Source organism: Cebus imitator, unplaced genomic scaffold, assembly GCF_001604975.1.
Source record: "Cebus imitator isolate Cc_AM_T3 unplaced genomic scaffold, Cebus_imitator-1.0 Scaffold191, whole genome shotgun sequence".
Lineage (NCBI taxonomy): Eukaryota > Metazoa > Chordata > Mammalia > Primates > Cebidae > Cebus > Cebus imitator.
Window position 1 is genome coordinate 3,183,107 of NW_016107506.1, and position 22,367 is coordinate 3,205,473.

The following is a 22,367-nucleotide window of genomic DNA, read 5'->3' on the forward strand; positions in this document are numbered from 1 at the left end:
AAGAATCAAGCAGAAATGCTGGAGCTGAAAAATGCAATTGACATTCTAAAGAATGCACTAGATACAGTCTCTTAACAGCAGGATTGAACAACAAAACAAAAATAATATTAGTGAGCTTGAAGACAGGCTATTTAAAAATATACCGTAAGAGGAGACAAAGGGAAAAAGAATAAAAAATAATAAAGCACACCTACAAGATCCAGAAAAATAGCCTCAAAAGGGCAAACCTAAGATATTGGCCTTAAAGAGGAGGAAGAGAAAGAGATTAGGGCAGAAAGTTTATTCAAATGGATAACAATAGAGAACTTTCCAAATCTAGAGTAAGATATTAATATTCAGGTACAAGAAGGTTATAGGGCACCAAGAAGATTTAATCCAAAGAAGACTAGCTCAAGACATTTAATTTTCAAGCCCCCAAAAGTAAGGAATAAAGAAAGGATTCAAAAAGCAGCAAGAGAAAAGAAACAACATACAAAGGAGCTCCAACAACAACAGAAATACAAGAGACTATAACAGATAATTATGAAAAAGTATACACCAATAAGTTGAACATCCTAAAATCAATAAATAAATCTCTTGATGCCTACATCCTAGCCAGACTGGACTATGTAAAAATAGAAAATTTTGGCTGGGTGCAGTGACTCACACCTGTAATCACAATACTTTGAGAGGCCAAGGTGGGCGGATCACCTGAGGTTCAGAGTTCAAGACCAGCCTGACCAACATGGAGAAACCCTGTCTTTATTAAAAATACAAAAAAAGAAAAAAATTAGCTGGGTGGTGCATGCCAAGTAATCTCAGCTACTTGGGAGGCTAAAGCAGGAGAATCACTTGAACCCGGGAGGCAGAGGCTGCAGTGAGCTGAGATTGCGCCATTGCATTCCAGTCTCAGCAACCAGAGCAAAACCCCATCTCAAAAAAGATGAAAAAGAAAAAGAAAAAATAGAAAAATTTAACAAACCAAAAATGAGTAAGATTAAATCAGTAGTAAGTCTTCCATTATGTCAGCCATGGTGGCTCACACCTGTAATCCCAGCACTATGGAAGGCCGGGGCAGGCAGATTGCTGGAGCTCAGGAGTTTGAGTCCAGCCTGGGTACATGGTGAAACCCCATCTCTACAAAAAATACAAAAATTAGCCAGGTGTGGTGGTGTGTGCCTGTGGTCCCAGTTACTAAGGAGGCTGAGGTGAGAGGATTGCTTGAGCCCAGGAAGTTCAGGCTACAGTGAGTCAAGACTGCGCCACTCCACTCCAGACTGGGCAACAGAGCAAGGCCCTGTCTCAAGAGAAAAAAAAGTCCTCTATTAAAGAAAAGCCCAGGACCCAATGATTTCACTGCTGAATTTCACCAAACACTTAGAGAAGAAGTAATATCAATTCTACTCAAACTTGTCTGAAAAACAGAGAGGAAGGAAATAATTTCAAACTCATTCTACAAGGACAGTATTATTCTGATATAAAAACTCAATAAAACCCTATTTTTTAAAAAAGAGAAAACTACAGGCAAATATCACTAATTACATTGATGCAAAAGTCCTTAACAAAAATTAGCAAACCAGGTAACAACACATTAAAAATATCATTTATCATTATCAAGTAGGATGTATCCCAGGGATGCAAAGAGGTTCAACATATGCAAATTAACCAATCTGATAGATCATATCAACAGAAAGAAGGATAAAATCCATAGGGTCATTTCAACTGATGCTGAAAACGCATTTAATAAAATTCAACATCCTTCATGATAAAAACCCTAAAAAAGTTGGATATGGAGGAACTTACCTCAACACAACAAAAGCCATATATGACAGACCCACAGCTAGTATCTTAATGAATGGGAGAGAAAACTGAAGTCTAGAACATAACAAGGATACCCACTTTCACCACTGTCATTTACCATAACACTGGCAAGTTGTAGATAGAGCAATCAGACAAGAGAAAGAAATAAAAGGCATCCCTCAATAGCAATGGCAATCCTAAGCAAAAAGAACAAAGCAGAAGGCATCATGCTACCCAACTTCTAACTATACTACAGGGCTATTGCAACCAAAACAGCATGGTACTCGAACAAGAACAGACACATAGACCAATAGAACAGAAAAGAGAACCCAGAAATGAGAACACACACCTACAACTATCAGAGCTTCAACTAATAAAAAAAAAAAAAAAAAAAACAAGCAATGGAAAAAGAATTCCCTATTCAATAAGTGGTGCCGGCTGGACACAGTGGCTCACGCCTATAATCCTAGTACTTTGGGAGGCTGTGGCAGTCAGATTGCCTGAGCTCAGGAGTTCAAGACTAGCCTAGGCAACACATCTCTACTAAAATACAAAACAAACAAACAAACAAACAAAAATTAGCTGGGCATGGCAGCGTGCACCTGTAGTCCCAGCTACTCATGAGGCTGAGGCAGGAGAATTGCATGAACTTGGAAAGTGAAGGTTGCAGTGAGCTGAGATGGTGCCACTGCACTCCAGCCTGGGTGACAGAGCAAGACTCCATCTCCAAAAAAAAATAAAATAAATAAGTGGTTCTGAGATAACTGGCCAGCCATATGCAAAAGATTGAAACTAGACCCCTTCCTTACATCACATGCAAAAATTAATTCAAGATGGATTAAAGCCTTAAATGTGAAACCCAAATTATAAAAATGCTGGAAGACAACCTAAGCAATACTATCCAGGACATAGGCACAGGCAAAGATTCATGACAAAGATGTCAAAAGAAATTGCAACAAAAGCAAAAATTGACAAATGGAAACTAACTAAACTAGAGAGCTTCTGCACAGAAAAAGAAACTATCAACAGAGTAAACAGACAATCTAAAGAATGGGAGAAAATTTTTGCTAACTATGCATTTGACAAAGGTCTAATATTCAGCATCTAAAAGGAACTTAAACAAATTTACAAGAAACGAACAATCCTATAAATATGTGGGCAAAGGACATGAAAAGATACTTTTCAACAGAAGACATACATGCAGCCAACAATCATATGGGAAAAAGGTCAACATCATTGATCATTAGAGAAATGCAAATCTAAACCACAGTGATATACCATCTAACTCCAGTCAGATGGCTACTGTTAAAAAGTTAAAAAATAACAGATTCTGGCAAGGTTGTAGAGAAAAAGGAATGCTTTTATACTGTTGGTGAGAGTATAAGTTAGTTCAGCTATCATGGAAGACAGTGTGCCAATTCCTCAAAAACCTAAAGACAGAAATGCCATTTGGCCCAGCAATCTCACCACTGAATATATACTCAAAGGAATATAAATAATTTTATTACAAAGACACACACACACACACACACACACACACACACACACACACACACGTGTGTGTGTGTGTGTGTGTGTGTGTTCATTGCAGCATTATTCACAATAGCAAAGACATAGAATCAACCCAAATGCCCATCAATGGTAGACTGCATAAAGAAAATGTGGTACAAATACACCATGGAAGACTATGCAGCCATAAAAGATGAGATCATGTTATTTGCAGATACATAAATGGAGCTGGAGGCCATTATCCTTAGCAAACTAACTCAGGAACAGAAAATCAAATACCACATGTTCTCACTTGTAAGTGGGAGCTAAATGATGAGAAAACATGAACACATAGAGGGGGACAACACACATTTGGGTCTTTTGGAGGATGGAGGTGGGGAGGAGGAAAAGGATCAGGAAAAACAACTAATGGATATTAGGCTTAATGCCTGGGTAATGAAATAATCTGAACAACAAACCCCCATGACACAAGTTTGCCTAAGTAACACAGCTGCACTTATATGACTGAGCTTAAAATAAAAGTTTAAAAAGAAGAAGAAATAAAACTTTTGGGGGCAAATTTAAAAAAAAAAAGAAAAAGAAATAAAGGGCACCCACATTGGAAAGCAAGAAGTCAAATTATCCTTGTTTGTACATGATATGATCTTGTTTGGAAAAACCTATAGACTCCATTTAAAAAAAAACTATTAAAACTGATAAATTCAGTAAGTTGCAGGATACAAAATCAACATACAAAAATCAGTAGCATTTCTATATGCCAACAGGATACAATCTAGAGAAGAAACCAAGAAAATAAACCCATTTACAATAGCTATAAATAAAATAAAATACCTAGGAATTAACTAAACCAAAGAATTGAAAGATCTCAACTATGAAACCTGGAAAGCATTTATGAAAGAAATTGAAGAGGATACACACAAAAAGGAAAGATGTTTCATTTTCGTGAATTAGAAGAATCAATATTGTTAACATATACACAGAACCCAAAGAAACTACAGATTCAATGCAATCTCTATCATATAAAGTACTTCTGATATTATTCACAGAAATAGGAAAAAAAAAAAAAAAAAACTAAAAATATTCACAGAAAAAAGAAAAAAAAAAAAAAAAACCTAAAATTTATATGGAACCACAAAAGACCCAGAATAGCCAAAGCTGTCCTGAGCATAAAGAACAAAATTGGAAGTCATTAACTGACTTCAAATTATACTACAGAGCTACATTAGTCAAAACGGCATAGTACCGGCATAAAAATAGACACATAGACCAATAGAATAGAATAGAGAACAGAATAGAGAGCCCAGAAACAAATCCATACACCGACAGTTAACCATTTTCAACAAAGTTTGCCAAGAACTTGAGGAAAAAAGAGTCTCCAGCAAATGGTGCTGTGAAGACTGTCTATCCCTATGCAGAAGAATAAAACTAGACCCCTATCTCTTGCATATACAAAAATCAAATAAAAATGGATTAAAGACTTAAATCTAAGATTTCAAACTATGAAACTACTAAAAGAAAACACTGAAAAAACTCTCCAGGACAATGGACCTGGCAAAGATTTCCTGAGTCATACCCCACAAGCACAGGCAATCAAAGAAAAAACAGACAAATCAAGTTAACACAGGTTAACACATCATGTTAGAAAGCCTCTGCATAGCAAAAGAAATAATTTACAAAGTGAAGACACAACCCACAGAATGCGAAAAAAAATACCTGCAAACTATCTGTCTGACAAGGGATTAATAACCAGAATATATAAGGAGTTCAAACAACTCAACAGAAAAAAAAATCTAACAATCTGATTGAAAAATAGGCAAAACATCTGAATAGACCTTTCTTAAAAGAAGACATACAAATGGCAAACAGGTATAAGAAAAGGTGCTCAACATCGTTTATTATCAGAGAAATGCAAGTCAAAACTAAAATGGGCTATCATCTCACCCCAGTTAAAGTGACTTTTATCCAAAGGTCAGGGAATAACAAATGCTGGCCAAGATGGAGAGAAAAAGGAACCCTTGTACACTGGTGGTGGGAATGTATATTAGTACAATCACTCACAGAACAGCTTTGGGGTTCCCTGAAAAACTAAAACCAGAACTACCCTATGATCCAACAATCTTACTACTAGGCATATACCTATAGAAAGGAAATCAGAATATTGAACAGATATCTGCACGCTTACGTTTCTGGCGGCACTATTTACAATAACCAAGATTTGAGAGCAACCTGTGTCCATCAATAGACAAATGAATAAAGAAAATGTTGTACATATAACAATGGAGAGCTATTCAGTCATTAAAAAAAAATGAGATCCTGTCATTTGCAACAATGTGGATGGAACTAAAGGTCATTATGTTAAGTGAAATAAGCCAGGCACAGAAAGAAATTTCGCATGTTCTAACTTATTTGTGGGAGCTTAAAAAATTAAAACAATTGAACTCATGGAGACAGTAGAATGATGATTACCAGAGGTTGGGAAGGATGGAAGAGAATGGGGATGGTTAATGGGTACAAAAATATAATTAGGTAGAATAAATAAAATCCAGTATTTGATGGCACAGCAGAGTGACTACAGTCAACAATAATTTATTGTACATTTAAAAATAATTAAAAGAGTATAATTGGATAGTTTATAACAAAAAGAAAGAATACATGCTTGAGGTGATGAATATCCTATTTACCCTGATCTAATTATTATGCATTGTATTCCTGTATCAAAATATCTCATGTACCTCTTAAATATATACATCTACTATGTACCCAGAAAAAAAATTAAATTAAAAAAACAGCACAAGGAGACAGTATTGGAGCTTGACACTCCAGTCTCTTTGTCAGTCAATTTGCAATATAAAGCTTTTCTTTTCTCAAAAAACTGAGTGTCATAGTACTGGTTTCTAATGCTGTCATTGACTCTATAACATTTACACGTCTAATAAGAGACAATTAAAACATATGAAGCAAAAACTGATAAAATTGCAGAGAAAAATCAATAATTCCACAATAATAGTTGGATACTTCTATGACTCGCTCTTGTTAAGGGACACAGCTATATGAAAGGTAAGGAAACAAACAACTTAAACTACACAATAAACCAACTAGATTTAACAGATATATAAGGAACATTCTACCCAACAACAACCACATACAAATTCTTCTCAGGTATACATGGAGCATTTTCCCAGATGGACCATATGTCAGGCCAAATATTACATCTCAATAGATATAAAAAGAAAGATATAAAAAATGTCTTTTCCAACCACAATGAAATGAAGTGAGAAATCATTAACAGAAAACTGGAAAATTCACAAATTTGTGGAAATTAACACACTTTAAAACAACCAATAGATCAAAGTAGAAATCACAAGAAAAATTAGAAAATAGAAATGAATGAAAATGAAAACAAAACATACCAAAATTCATGAGATGCAGTGAAGGCACTGTTAAGGCAGGGGGTTATAGTTATAAACACTTAACATTAAAAACACAAAAAAGATCTCAAATTAACAACTTAATTTTACAAATTAAGAAACTAGAAAAAGAAGAACAATCTAAACCAAAAGCTAGCAGAACAAAGGAAATAATAAAGATTAGAGCAGAGACAAAACAAATATAAGGATAGAAAAACTAGAAAATTATTGAAACTAAAAGTTCGTTCTTTGAAAGCATTGACAAACCTTTAGCTAGATTAGATGGACTAAGAAAACAACAAATTGAATAACCTAGATTACATGAACAAATTCCTAGAAACACAACACAATTTACTAAGACCAAATCACAACGAAATAGAAAATTTGGACCAGGTGTGGTGGATCATGCCTGTAATTCCAGCACTTTGGGATCACCTGAGGTCAGGAGTTTGAGACCAGCCTGGACAACATGGTAAAACCCTGTCTCTACTAAAAATACAAAAATTAGCTGGGTGTGGTGGAAGATGCCTGTAATCCCAGCTACTCAGGAGACTGAGGCAGAAGAATTGCTTGAACCCAGGAGGTAAAGGTTGCAGTGAGCCAAAATCATGCCATTGTACTCCAGCCTGGGTGACAAGAGTGAAACTCCATCTCAAAAAAAAAAAAGGGCTGAATAGACCTATAACTAGTAAGGAAATTAAATTAGTAATCAAAAAAGACTCTCTTGACAAAGAAAAGTCCTGAATCTGATGACTTAAATGCTGAATTGTACCAAATTTTTATAGAAGACCAAATACCAATCCTTCTCCAACTTTTCCAAAAAATAAAAGAGGAAGAAACACTTCTTAATTCCTTCTATAAGGCCAGCATTGTCCTGATGTGAAAGCTAGGCAAAGACACTATAAGAAAATAAACTACAGATCAATATCCCTTGAAAATATTGATGCAGAAATCCTCAACCAAAAATTAGCAAACCAAATTCAGCAGCATATTAACAGGATTATAATCCACGACCAAGTGAGATCTATTCCAAGTGAGAATTATTCCTAGAATGCAAGGATGGTTCCGTATTAAAACTGATCAATGTAATATACAACATTAAGAGAATGAAGGAGAAAGAAAACCCCATGATCATTTTAATTGATAAAGAAAAGGCATTTGAAAAAAAACTGTACATCTTTCTATGATAAAAACAGTCAACAAAATAGGAATCAAAGAAAACTACCTAAACATAATAAAAACCATAGATGAAAACCCCCTGAGCATCATACTCAAGGGTTAAGGACTGAACCATTTCTCCTTTAAGATCAGGAACAAGGCAAAAATGATCACTTTAACCACTTCTATTCAACATGGTATTGGAAGTTCTAGACAAAACAATTAAGTAAGAAAAAAAATTGCATCCAAATTGTGAAGAAAGAAATTACATCCAAATTATAAATTATCTCTATTTTAAGATGATATAATCTTAAATGTAGAAAACACTAAAATTCCTTTAAAAATATGTTCGAATTAATAAATTAATTCAGCAAAGTAGCAAGATCACACAGAAGTCAGGTCTGTTTCTATATACTAACAATGAGCAACCTGCAAAGAAAGTCACAAAAACAATTCCATTTATAATATAATCAAAAAGAGTAAAACACTTAAGAATATAACAGATAAATAACCAAGGAGTTGATAGATTTGTACAAACTACAAAACATTGCTGAAAGAAATTAAAGAATATATAAATAAATGGAAACACATCCCCCTGATGGACTGAAAGACTTAATATTGTTAAGATGTCAAAACTACTCAAAGCAATTTAGAGTTTCAATGCATCCCTATCTAAATCTCCATGACTCTTTTTAGAGACAGAAAGCAACTTATCCTAAAGGTCATACAAAATCTCATGGAACCTCAAAGCCAACATAATCTCAAAAAAAAAAAAAAAAAAGAAAAAAAATCTGGGGTTGGGCTCAGTGGCTCATACCTGTAATCTCAGCCAAAGCAGGCAGATCACTTTGAGGCCAGGAGTTCAAGACTAGCCTGGCCAACATGGCAAAATCCCATCTCTACTAAAACTACAAAAATTAGCTGGGCATGGTGGCACATGCCTGTTATCCCAGCTAGTCAGGAGGCTGAGACATGAGAATCACTTGAGCCTGGAAGGTGGAGGCTGCAGTGAGCTGACATTGTGCCACTGTACTCCAGCCTGGGCAACAGACTAAGACTGTCTCAAAAATGTATATAAATAAATAACAAATCTGGAAGACTCACACTCACATTTCCTGATTTCAAAAATTACTACAAAACTACAGAAATCAAAACAGTGTAGTACTGGCCAGGTACTGTGGCTCATGCCTATAATCCTAGCATTTTGGGAGGCTGAGGTGAGAAGATGGCTTGAATCCAGGAGTTCAAGACCAGCCTGGTCTTGAATATAGTAAGACCGTGTCTCAATAAAAAAATAAATAAATAAAAAATAAAAAAAAGAAAGAAAAGAAAAGAAAAGAAATTAAAAAGCAAAACAAAAAAACCCAATGTGGACTGGCATATAGACAGAGCTATATTCCAATGGGATAGAATAGAGAACCCAGAAATAAACCCTAACAGATATGGTCAAATGCTTTTTGACAAAGGTTCCAAGGCCATTCAATGGAAAAACAGTGATTTTCAACCAGGGAAAACTGAATATGTGAATGAACAAATGAAATTGGACCCTTACCTAACACCATACACAAAAATTAACACAAAATGGATCAAAGGCCTCAATGTAAAACCTAAAACTACAAAACCCTTAGAAGAACTATAGGGTAAGTGCTTCATGACATTAGATTTGGTAATGATTTCTTAGATATGACACCAAGTGCACAGGTAATAAAAGAAAAAGTAGACAAATGGGACCTCAAAAAATTTTGAAAATTTGGGCAGCAAAAGAGAGTATCAACAGAGTAAAAATGCAATGCACAAGGCTGAGCACAGTAGGTCACATCTGTAATACGAGCACTTTGAGAGGCCGAGGTAGGGGGACCATTTGAGTCTAGGAGTTTGAGACCAGCCTGGGCAACAGAGGGATATCCCATCTCTACAAAAAATCAAAAATTTAGCCAGACATGGTGGCATGTGCCTGTAGTCTCAGCTACTTGGGAGTCTGAGGTGGAAGAATTGCTTGAGCCCAGGAGGTGTAGGCTGCAGTGAGCAGTGATCACACTACTGTACTCCTGCCTGGGTGACAGAACAAGACTCTGCCTCAAAACAAAACAAATCAAAAAACCAACACATAGCACACAGAATAGTAAAAAAAAAATTATAAATCATATATCCGATAAGAAATTAATATCTACCAGGCGGGTGCAGTGGCTCACTCCTGTAATCCCAGCACTTTGGGAGGCCGAGGCGGGCGGATCATGAGGTCAAGAGATGGAGACCATTCTGGCCAACATGGTGAAGCCCCGTCTCTACTAAAAAATATAAAAATTAGCTGGCCATGGTGGTGCGCTCCTATAGACCCAGCTACTCGGGAGGCTGAGACAGAAGAATTGCTTGAACCCAGGAGGTGGAGATTGCAGTGAGCCAAGATTGCGCCACTGCACTCCAGCCTGGTGCCTGGCGCCTGGTGCCAAAACAAGACTCTGTCTCAAAAAAAAAAAAAAGAAATTAATAGAGAACTAAAACGCAACAAGAAAAAAACAAGCAACCCAATTCAAAAATGGGCAAAGGACTTGAATAAATGCTTCTCCAAAGAAGATATCCAAAAACCAGTAACACATGAAATAATGCTCAACATCACTAATCATGGGCAAATGCAAATCAAAACTAAAATGAGATACCATCTCACACCCATTAGGGTGGTTACTATAAAATAAACAGAAAATAAATGTTAGCGAGAATCTGGAGAAATGTGAACCTTTGTGTACAGTTGGTGGGAATGTTAGTTGGTACAGCCACTGTGAAAAACAGTATGGTATTTCCACAAAAAAATTAAAAGTAGATTTACCATATGATCCAGCAATTCCACTTGTGGGTATTTACCCCAAATAATTGAAAACAGAGTCTCAAAGGAGTATTTTTATATCCATGTTTATAGCATACTCACAATAGCAAAAATTGGAAGCAATCCAAGTGTCCATCAATGGATGAATGAATAAGCAAAATGTGGTACAATAAATTATTACTCTTAAAAAGGAAAGAAATTCTAATATATACTACAATATGTATGAAACTTGAGAACACTATGCTAGTGAAATAAGCTACTTACAAAAAGATAAAAACTGTTATGATTCTGTTCATATGAGGTGAATAAAATAGTCAAAATCATAAGATACAGACATAGTTGTCAGGGGTTGAGGAGAGAGGAAAGTGGGCAGCTATTATTTAATAAGTATAGAGCTTCGGTTTTAAAAAGTAAAAAGAATTATGGAGATAGACAGTGACAGACGCATAACATTATGAATGTATTTAACAGCACAACTATATACTCAAAAATGGTTAAGATGGTAATGTTTTTGTTATATGTATTTTACAATTTAGAATTTGAAAAAATGTTTATCACTTACATTAACTGGAATCCAATAAGAAAGTTCTGAATTGCTCAAAAAGTATGATAAAATGATCTTAAATACAAAAAGGCATTACAAAGATAGCTTCAATTTATAATAATATATCAAAAATCTTAACATAAACTGGCTACATTTTTATAAAACCTTGTAACAATTATTTTTGTGATGAAATGAGAAGGAATGAAAATATTAACAATTTTTAACAAAGGTAGAAGAACACAAACAATACCTTGGAAGCACGAATCTGCCTGTGAACGTCTGTTAGTTTTTGGATTTTGTATTCTAGCTCTGAAATCTGGGCTTGAAGCCAAGTCCATCGGCTGCCAACTCTTGCTCTGTCTACAAGCCACTTCCATTCAGTACTACAGTTACTGTGAATAAAACAAACACTGTTCGTCAAAGCACAAAGGCAATCAAGTTTCACAGATACTGCTTAATAACTTCCTTAACTCCCATCATAAAAGCAAATTTCCTTTCCACAACATGTAATTAAAGGAAGAGGGAATGGCAGATTGACTTCTTATCAAAGAAAAAGATATAATTTTCTTACCTTTCCACCCCACAAATACCTGTTTTCATTAAATATTACATACCCTGTAGTAGGATAATTTCTCTGCTATCTAATTCTTTATCAATGCAGAAGGGCTTAAATAGGGATAAACCAGGAAAGAAAAGGAAACATGAATGACAACACAAACATCATGTAAAAACTGTTCCATAAAACTTTTATATGTAAGTAGATGTCAAGTACCAGACAGTCCATTTGAATGATGCTAAATTTAAAACCATGTAATAAACTGTAGCATATTCATTTTTACTATAAGTAATTTTTACTTGCAAAAATAGGCATCATTATTAGCTAATTAAATCATTTTTTAAACTGCCAAAAATTATCAAAAATATAAATGCTTTGCTACATTTCAGATAAACATACCAAATATATAGACCCTGAAATATTTGTTAAGAGGAATAGCTTGTTAAAAACCTGATTCCTAAGATTCACAACCTAGAGATCACAAAGAATTTATATAAAGCCTATGTTACATGCATATTTAAAAATATGATTCCTAGCTCCTCCTACTGCCTCTATCATTTGGCAAGAGCACTACAACTAGAGAAAAATTATTGGTGATTCTGGGTGGTAGGTGTGTGTGATATTTAATTAGGAGATACAGATTGCCAAAAAACTTTTAAAAAGACAGAAGCTGAAGATATAACTGCAAGGCAACAATGACTTAATGGCAACACATATAAACTTTATTAAAAACTTATCTAAAAATTCATTTATTGTCAAAACCCACTGACTATAGAACATCAAGAGCAAACCCTAATGTAAATGATGAACTCTGGGTGACAATGACGTGTTAATGTAGGTTCATCAACTGTGATAAATATATTACTCTGGTGTGGGATATTGATAGTGGGAAAGGTTGTGCATTTGTGGCATGTGGGAACAGGGGATATGTGGGAACTCTTTGTACTTTCCACTCAGTTTTGCTGTGAACCTAAAGCTGCTCTAAAAAATAGTTTATTAATTTTTTAAATGCACTGGACCATGATGGAATATCTTTCAAATAAACTTTAATCAGAGAAAATATTTATTCTAAGAAATCATTTGCTGTCAGATAAACAGAAGAAAATTATTATGACTTTGCTATACAGAATTTATTCATTATAACAGAATTTAAATTACATCAATATTTCTGAAAGGCTGTTGTTTTTAAGGATTCTAATTGCATAAAATGTGATTAAAGACACCATATGATTTAGTATTTCTCTTGGTATTACTATTTATTGTTTATAGTCATTACTGTGGTTTCATAAATTTGACACTTAAAAATCACATTTTCATAACTATGAACAAAATAAAATGCCTATTCAAAATACACTATTCATAGATAACAGTTAGCAACACTAAATGCCTATCATGAAATTAGAGAAGGCAAATGCCCTACCATGTATTATTTTGTATAGATGAGAATAAAATGTTTGGATTTTAAAACAAAGTGGAAACTATTGGCAACCTAGTAACAAATTTTTTTTTCAAGAACTTTGGCTACTAGGTGAAGAAAACACTGTAGTAGGAAATGAAAGAAAGTAAGGAAAACAACTAAGATGTTAACTATAATAATCTGGGTGTGATACAGATAATTGTGATCTCCAAATATTTCACATGCTGCCCTATACTTCCCAGCCGTATGCAATTTACATTGGAGCCATCTGACTGGTTCTGAACAAATGGACTGTAAGCAAAAGTGACATTGTCATTTCCAGTTCACCTGAGGATCTTCAAAGCCACTAGTGCAGATAGTATAGCTACAAGATGGAGGGGAAGAATAGCCCAGATCAATGGACTGTATGTAAGCCACAGTACACCTCTGGTGTGTTAAACCACTGAGATTAGGATGCTAATTTGTAACTCTAAATATAGCCCGTTCAGACTAAAATACTGAATATAAAAATCATTTTGACTGGGAATGGGAGGGGAGACAAAACTATGTAGATAAAGGATGGATTCGGGTTGATAGGACTTGCAGAAGTATGGCATGGAATCAAAGATGATCTTAAACATTCTCTAAATTTTGCTCCAGTTAGAAAATTCCCCTATAACATGCAATTTGGTTTGGCTATAATATTGATGATTAGTGAATCGTGAAATATAACAGAGGAAAAAAAATGTCGTAGAACTCATTGTACTTCTTGTAAAAATATTATGATACTCAAATTAGGATTACAAAAATCGTTATGTTCATATACTATATTAAATTATACTAATATACAAAAATAGCAACAACAGATTAAATTTAAGTAAACTAAATCATATTAGATACTTTGTGATATATGAAATAAATTTTCTTTTTTTTCTAGACAGAGTTTTGCTGTCACCCAGGCTGCAGTGCAGTGGTGCGATCTCTGCTTACTGCAACCTCCACTTCCCAGGCTCAAGCAATTTTCGTGCCTCAGTCTCCTAAGTAGCTGGGATTACAGGTGTGTACCACCACACCCATATAATTTTTTGTATTTTTAGTAGACACTGGGTTCACTATGTTGGCTTGGCTGGGCTCAAACTCCTGTCCTCAAGTAATCTGCCCGCCTTGGCCTCCCAAATTGCTGGGATTACTGGCATGATCCATCAAGCCCAGCCTGAAATAAATTTTCGATAGAGGGTAACTTATCCTACATTTTAATAGGAATGAATAACATATGTTTGCTATGTTTATACATGGTAAACAAAAATGTTTCCTTCCTAGAAAACATGTTTCTCTTAAAAAATTAAGATTGTTAATAATTAAGATGTTACAGATAAATATATGGCTAACTTGCTCAAACAAGATCAACATGTTATACCCCAAAGTCGAACATTTTACGTGAACAACTTATACAATCAATATTAATGGTTTATATAACTTACAGTGTAACCAATTAGCATATAGGTAATGCACCAGCATACTCAGTGTCCCAACTCCCCAGTTAGCATGTAAGCCTGGTCTGCCATTGACTCCCTGAATCTTTCTAGAGTGTGCAAAACTGATCACAGACCACCACATGGTGGCCATAATGTGGGGTCCCTATCTTTAGAAAAGATCAAAGACATTGGTAAGTAGAGACAATCTGGATAGTGAGATCACTCATTCCCCAGAAAGGTAGCATTATGCCTTCAATTCCCATCCTTGCTTGCCTGCAGCCACCAGTTAACTTACTAAAGGAAATGAGTACAAGCTGTTCAAATTAACTGGTTTTGAATGCAGTTTCTCTTCGTACTAACTATTTGTCAACATCGCAAACTTACATCTCTGTTTTGACCTCTTGGTATGAATTCATTTGGTCATTATGAATTTTTATAGTTTGCTAGACCCCATTTGCTATTTCAAGGCCGGGCATGGTAGCTCATGCCTGTAATTCCAGCACTTTGGGAGGCCAAGGTGGGTGGACCACAAGGTCAGGTGTCCAAGACCAGCCTGGCCAAGATGATGAAACCCCATCTCTACTAAAAATACAAAAAACTTAGCTGAGTGTGGTGGTGGGTGCCTGTAATCCCAGCTACTCGGAAGGCTGAGGCAGAGATTTGCTTGAACCTGGGAGGCAGAGGTTGCAGTCAGCCGAGATCGCACCACTGCACTCCAGCCTGTGCAACAGAGACTTAATCAAAAAAAAAAAAAAAAAGAAAAAGCTATTTCATTTAGGATTTTTTTTGCATCTATAGTCAAAGAAGATATGAATCTGTTGTTTTCCTGTCATCTTTGGTTTTGGAATCAAGCTAATGCTACCCTCAAAAAATGAGAAGTGTTCCCTCCTCCTTGATTTTCTGAAGGAATTTATGTAGGACTGGAATAACTAATTCCTTCAGTTTCAATAAAATCAATCAGTGAAGCCATCTGGGCAACAAGTTTTCTATGTGGGAAAGTTTATAATTATTAATGTCTTTTTTTTTAATGTCAGGCTTTTCAGGTTTTCTATTTCTCATTGTGTCAGTTTTGGTCATTTGTGTTTTTTAAGCAATTGGCCTATTTAGCCTAAATTGTTAAATTTATTGGCATGTAGTTGTTCATAATACAGTCATCCCTCAGTATCCATGGAGGATTGGTTCCAGGACCTCCTGAGGATATCAAAATCTGTGGAAATGGTCAAGTCCTTTATATAAAATGATGTACATGTGTATATAAACTACACATACTTGTATACTTTAAATAATTTCTACATTGCTTATAATACCATGTAAATGGTTGTTATGCATTTTGATTCATATTTTTTATTATTGTATTGTGATATTTTTCCTATTTCCATTCGTAGTTGATACACAGATACAGAACCTGGAAAAACAGAGAACAATTTGTATTCCTCAATTATTCCATAATGCTGGAACATCTATAGTGATATTCTTCCTTCTTCCTATTAGTATTCTCCTGAATAATATTGTTAGAAGTTTATAATTCTCTTGTTTTCATGTTTTATATTTCATGAATGTTCACTCTTAATCATCATCTTTTCCTTCTATTTGCTTTGGGCTTAATTTAGTATTATTTTTATTGGTTCTTAAGTAGGAGATTTAGACCACAGATTATACTATTTGCCTTTCCTAATAAAAACATTTATAACCATACAGCACTGCTTCAGTAATTTAGAAGCTGCATCCCTCAAATTCTGATATGTCATGTTTCTAATATTATTCAGTTCAAAACACTTTATAGTTTCTCTTGTGACTTCTTCATCCACGAGTTATTTGGAAATGTGTGATTTAATTTCTACATATTTCAGACCCACATATTCACCGTTTCTTAACATTTCTTTTTCATTTATGTAAACCTCAGTTTTTACCCAGTATGATTTTCCTTCAGCCTGAAGATCATCTTTTAAAATTTCTTTTGTGCATGTATACTGGCAACTTTTTTCTACTTTTGTTTATTTGGAAATGTCATTTTGTTTGTCTTTTAAAATATTTCGGTGGGCAGAAAATTTTAGGCTAACTTGTTTCCCCACCTTTCAGCACTTTAAATATATCATTCCATTTTTCCGGATTATGTACCTTCTATTGAGAAGTCAGCAGTGATTTTTATTTATTAACCACTTCTTCTGAATGTCTATTCTCTTGTTAGCTGAAGTCATTTTCATTTCAGATGCTTTTAGCTTCTGAAAGTTCAATGGTTCTTTACATGTTCAATTTCTTTTATTATGTTCACATTTTCCTTTTAGGTCCTTGAGCACATTTACAATAGATATTTTAAACTCTTTGCCAACTGATTTCATGATCTCTGTCATTTCCAGATCAGTTCCATTAATGATTTTTCTCTGTTTCTTTGCATGCCTAATAGTTGAATACATGTACATACACACACGCACATACACACACACACACACATAAACACACACATACACACACCACACACATGTCTAGTAGTTGGTTTTACATAAATATATATACTTAATATTATGTTGTTGAATGTGTAGATTTTGTAGTCTACGTTAAAGAGTGATCAATTTTGTTCTGACAGGTTATTATATTACTTGCTGTTCAACTTCACAAATTACAGCTTAAAGCTTTGTTACAGTATGTGTGGAGCAGCCACTACTCTAAGGCAGTCATCAAATTGAGGGAGAGGCAGACAGTCTGAGGAAAATAACTAGTAAATTAGTAAGTGTGTAGGCTTAACAAGTATGACCAAATGAGATCTTTGGCTGTGGTACTTTCACATATAACTGACAGGAAGAAAATAGAATGGAAACCTACATTTCAAAGGAAACTCAATTAGCAAAATACAAACACAAGCCTAACAGAGACTACCCCTGGGAGCTAAATCTGCATCAATAGAAAGCAGGGCGAGAATGCAGTGGTGTCTCCAATAACAGTACACTAACACCGATGTTAGATACAGTCACAAAGAATCATGGACAAAGAATAATTCCCAAAGAGCAAAGTCAGAGACTAAGAAGAACAAATGACAAGGTAGCATATCTCAGAAAGCAAAATTAAGGTGCTAGCAAGACCTTATTCCACTGCCAAAGCAAGATATCTATTATTGTAAGGACAAGGAACTATCATGTATGGCCCATTTTTTTTTCCCAGTGGGGATTTTCCTTGTCCCTATACAATTATACAAAAACCAAGAGGTCAGGAAAATTAGGGAGTTGTCTATTAGTTTATTGGTCACTACATCATGATGAACTACATACACACCTGATATAGAGGACTTTACCCACTGAATGTAACTTTGGGTTATCATCCTTGAGAATCTGGTATGTTTTATGAATGAGAAAGGGGTACGTGGACATTTAGGTAGCCAAAGAGGCAAACTGAACAGACTTCTTGTTTTCCCCTAATATCCATCTTCCTATACTTTTTGGATAATAGAACTCCTGGAGTTTCAGTTGAGCAACATCCTTAGGAAAATCCTAGTTCTCTTATTATCAATCCACCCACTCCCCCCAAAAAAAGGAGACACTGAGAAATATTTATGCATTCTATCGCTACCACCCATTTTCTCTTGTATGGAAAGGATTTTGAAAGTTACAGCCTGTAAAATCGTCTTAAATAAGTTTGTAAAATCCTTGTGTAACATCAAACATTGACAAATAAGGACATATTTTTAAAAGGAAATACTGTAAATAAATTTTAAACTAATCAAAATATTTATTTGCTAAAGAAACAGTTTCACTGTTCAATAAGCATTGTGTGTATGTATGTGCATGTGTCACTTTTGTTCAGGAAGCCAGGCAACCACATAGTGTTTTCAAACTAAACTGCAAAGGGGCCTGGATGAAGGGACAAGTAAAATCCAGCAAGAGTCCTGTACCCCAAACCCTACAATTAAAAACCTAAATCTGCTCAGTGGAAGGAAAACCTTTTCCCAATGCATACAAATGAGCTAGTGATGGGCCTGCCAAACACTATAATGGGCCCAGAAAAAAAAGGATTAAAATTAAAACTACCCTTGTTAATCAAAGAAATGACTACTACTAAGCCAGAATCAAGTACAGGCATTCCTATTGTAATATATATGTGCTTCTGTATAACTTCATGTTTTGCAAAATAAAAACAGCTGGACTTACTGTGAAAATAGTTAGTGACAGACCACACAATACCTAAGGAAATTTTTTTTTTTTTTTTTTTTTTGAGACGGAGTTTCACTCTTATTACCCAGGCTGGAGTGCAATGGCGCGATCTCGGCTCATCGCAATCTCCGCCTCCCGGGTTCAGGCAATTCTCCTGCCTCAGCCTCCTGAGTAGCCAGGACTACAGGCATGCGCCACCATGCCCAGCTGATTTTTTTGTATTTTTAGTAGAGACGGGGTTTCACCATGTTGACCAGGATGGTCTCGATTTCTTGACCTTGTGATCCACCCGCCTCGGCCTCCCAAAGTGCTGGGATTACAGGCTTGAGCCACCGCGCCCGGCCCCTACCTAAGGAAATTTTAAATCTGAGCCCTAACAAAACAATAATGATTACTTAAAAAATTGAAAGTTTCCATTGGCGTTTGTACCTAAAATTAAACAGTCCACATTTAAAGCTTCATATCCGGGTCTCATGCTTCTTTTTGTGATTTCTCTTTGAAGAATTTGGTTCTAATAGAAACCAGTTTAATTTTAATTTAAAAAATTAAAAATATCACCTAGAGATAGCCTTTTTTCACTAATCAATTTCTTTTTAACACAAGTAAAATATCTCTAAAGCTTAGTCAACATTAAAAAATATATAGCCAATAAACCAGCAACTTATTGAGCTGTAGGAGGATATTTCTATAGGGATTGTTAGCATTTTGTTTAGATCTTCAGATACTGCTAATAATTCCTCTTTAGTTGGGAAAAGCTTGACCTTTATCATTTCAAAACACTCACATGTTTGAAGTAATCTAGAAACAACCCACATTGTGGATATACACACATAGTGTGTAAAAATCTACATTATATTGACATCATTCCCCTAAATGTCAAATACTCACACAAATTTACATTTTAAAATGCTGTAACAGAACAAACTACATACATTTTTAAAATATCACTAGGTATTAAATGAAAAATATTTTTGACAATCTTAAAAATATTATGAAATATGTTATTTTAAATGATCTTGATGCTTACATGCATCAATTTGAAACATTACATTTCTTTAGTGCTGAGATGCCATAAATTTTAAGAAATACCATCAATTTCATAACATAATTCCCTGGGGTGGGAAAATAATATAATATTAATTGTTATACACTGGCCAGGCACAGTGGCTCATGCTTGTAATACCAGCACTTTGGGAGGCCGAGGCAGGCAGGTCATTTGAGCTCAGGAGTTTGAGACCAGACTAGGCAGCACAGCAAAAACCTGTCTCTACAAAAAATACAAAACTTAGCCAGGCATGGTGGTGCATACCTGTAGTCCCAGATACATAGGAGGTTGATGTGGGAAAATCACTTGAGCCCGGGAGGTTGAGGCTGCAGTGAGCCATGATTGTACCACTGCATTCCACCCTGGGTAATAGACCGGGACACTGACTCAAAACAATAACAACAGAAAAAATGTACATATATTTATAAGGTGCATCTTACTATTAGAAACACTAAAATATGATAAAAACACACATTTTAGAATCCAAGACACATTACCTCGAAAGTACAAATTTTTGTGAACTGTGTTTTACTTTTACAGATATAAACATTTATTTTGTTTTTAAAAACAGTGCTAATCACAGTAAAAGAAAGCCAAATACTGCATGTTCTCACTGGTAAGTGGGGGCTAAATATTGGGTAAACACAGATATAAAGATGGCAACAATAGACACTGGGGCTAATGGAGAGGAAAGGAAGGGAAGTGGGTAAGGGTTTAAAAGCTAACTGTTGTGTACTATGCTCACTACCTGGACGATGGGATGGATCAGTCAGATCCCAAACTTCAGCATCATGGAATATACACATGTAGCAAGCCTGCATATGTACCCCATAAATCTAAAATAAAATATGAAAGTATTAAAAAAAGTTAATGATATCAATTCTATTAAAAAAACCGCTTTCAGAAATAAACAATATTTGTAGTGTTTAGATCTGTCTAAGGAACCTTAACATGGGGACTCATGCTTTTTAAAAAATCTTTTTTAGCTTTATTAAGGTTCAAATGACAATAATATTACATATTTATGGTGTATATATATTTATATATTAACATGATGCTGTCATATATGTACACATTTTATAAGATTAAGCCATGCTACTTAACATATCCATCACCTCATATACTTTTTCTATGGTGGGAACATTTAACATTTTTTATGGTAAGAACATTGAAAATATCGTAAGTCGAAATGCATTGAATTGGCAGGGCTCAGTGGCTCATGCCTGCAATCCCAGCACTTTGGGAGGCTGAGGCAGGTGGATCAACTAAGGTCAGGAGTTCAAAACCAGCCTGGCCAACATGGTGAAATCCTGTCTCTACGAAAAATACAAAAATTAGCCAGGTGTAGTGTCAGGTGCCTGTAATTCCAGCTACTGGAGAGGCTAAGGTAGGAGAATTGCTTGAACCTGGGAGGTGGAGGTTGCAGTGAGCCAAAATCGTGCCACTGCACTCCAACCTAGGCAACAGAGCGAGACTCCAACTCAAAACAAACAAAACAAAACAAAATAAAAACCAAAGAAATGCATTGAATTATGTCTCAATAAACCCAACTTAAAGTTGAAAAATTGTAAGTTGATCCATCATAAGTCAGAGACTCAATACGGTATGTTATTATAAACTACAGTAACCAGGCTGACAATCTTCAGAACTTATTTCTCCTAACTGACATCCACACCTACACACACTACATTTTCCTTATCTATTCATCTGCCACTGGTCACAGGTTGATTGCATACTTTGGCCATTGTAAATGAGTATCAACATGAGAGTCCAGTTATCAATTCAACATACTGATTTAATTTCCTTTGGATATGTACCCAGAAGTAGGATTGTTGGGTCATATGGTAATTGTATTTTAAATTTCCAGAGAAACCTCCTTACCATTTTCTGTAATATCTGTATACTTATTTACATTCCCACAGTGTACAAGAGTTTTCTTTTATCTATATCCTCTCCAATATTTGTTATTCTTTGTCTTTCTTGCAATAGCCATTCTAATGCCATTCTAATAGGTGTGAGATGGTAACTCATTGTAGTTTTAATTGGTATTTTCCTGATGATTAGTGATGTTGCGAACTTTCTCATCTACCTGTTGACCATTTGCATATCTTCTTTGGAAAAAAAGAACATGTCTATTCAGATCCTTTGCCATTTTCTTTTTTCTTTTTTTTTTTTTGAGATAGGGTCTCACTCTGTCACCCAGACTGGAGTGCAGTGGTGTGATCTTGGCTCACTGCAACTTCGACCTCCTGGGCTCAAGTCATCTTTCCATCTCAGCCTCCCAAGTAGCTGGAACTGCAGGTGCATACCAACATGCCTGGCTAATTTTTGTATTTTTTCGTAGAGACAGGGTTTTGACATGTTGCCCACGCTGGTCTCAAATTCCTGAGCTCAAGTGATTCACTGGCCTTCACCTCCCTGGCCCCTGTGATCATTTTTTAATCGGCTTGTTTTCTTACTATTGTGTTGTTTAACTTCCACATGTACCTTGGAAATTCCCCCTTTTCAGATATATAGTTTGCAAGTATTTTCTAC

The 22,367-nt window shown here is 35.3% G+C and overlaps 1 protein-coding gene across 5 annotated transcripts in view; it reads right to left on the bottom strand.

Moving 5' to 3' along the window:
• KANSL1L (KAT8 regulatory NSL complex subunit 1 like) overlaps positions 1-22,367 on the bottom strand; it is a 144,663-nt gene that overhangs the window by 91,688 nt on the left and 30,608 nt on the right. For all 5 annotated transcript variants that reach the window (XR_005203127.1, XM_017546795.2, XM_017546793.2 and 2 more), the window contains exon 3: positions 11,469-11,610. Coding sequence is in view for 4 of the 5 variants with exons in the window: in XM_017546795.2 (XP_017402284.1) it covers positions 11,469-11,610 (142 nt within the window). In the remaining variant the exon portion in view is untranslated. The remainder of the gene's footprint in view (positions 1-11,468; positions 11,611-22,367) is intronic.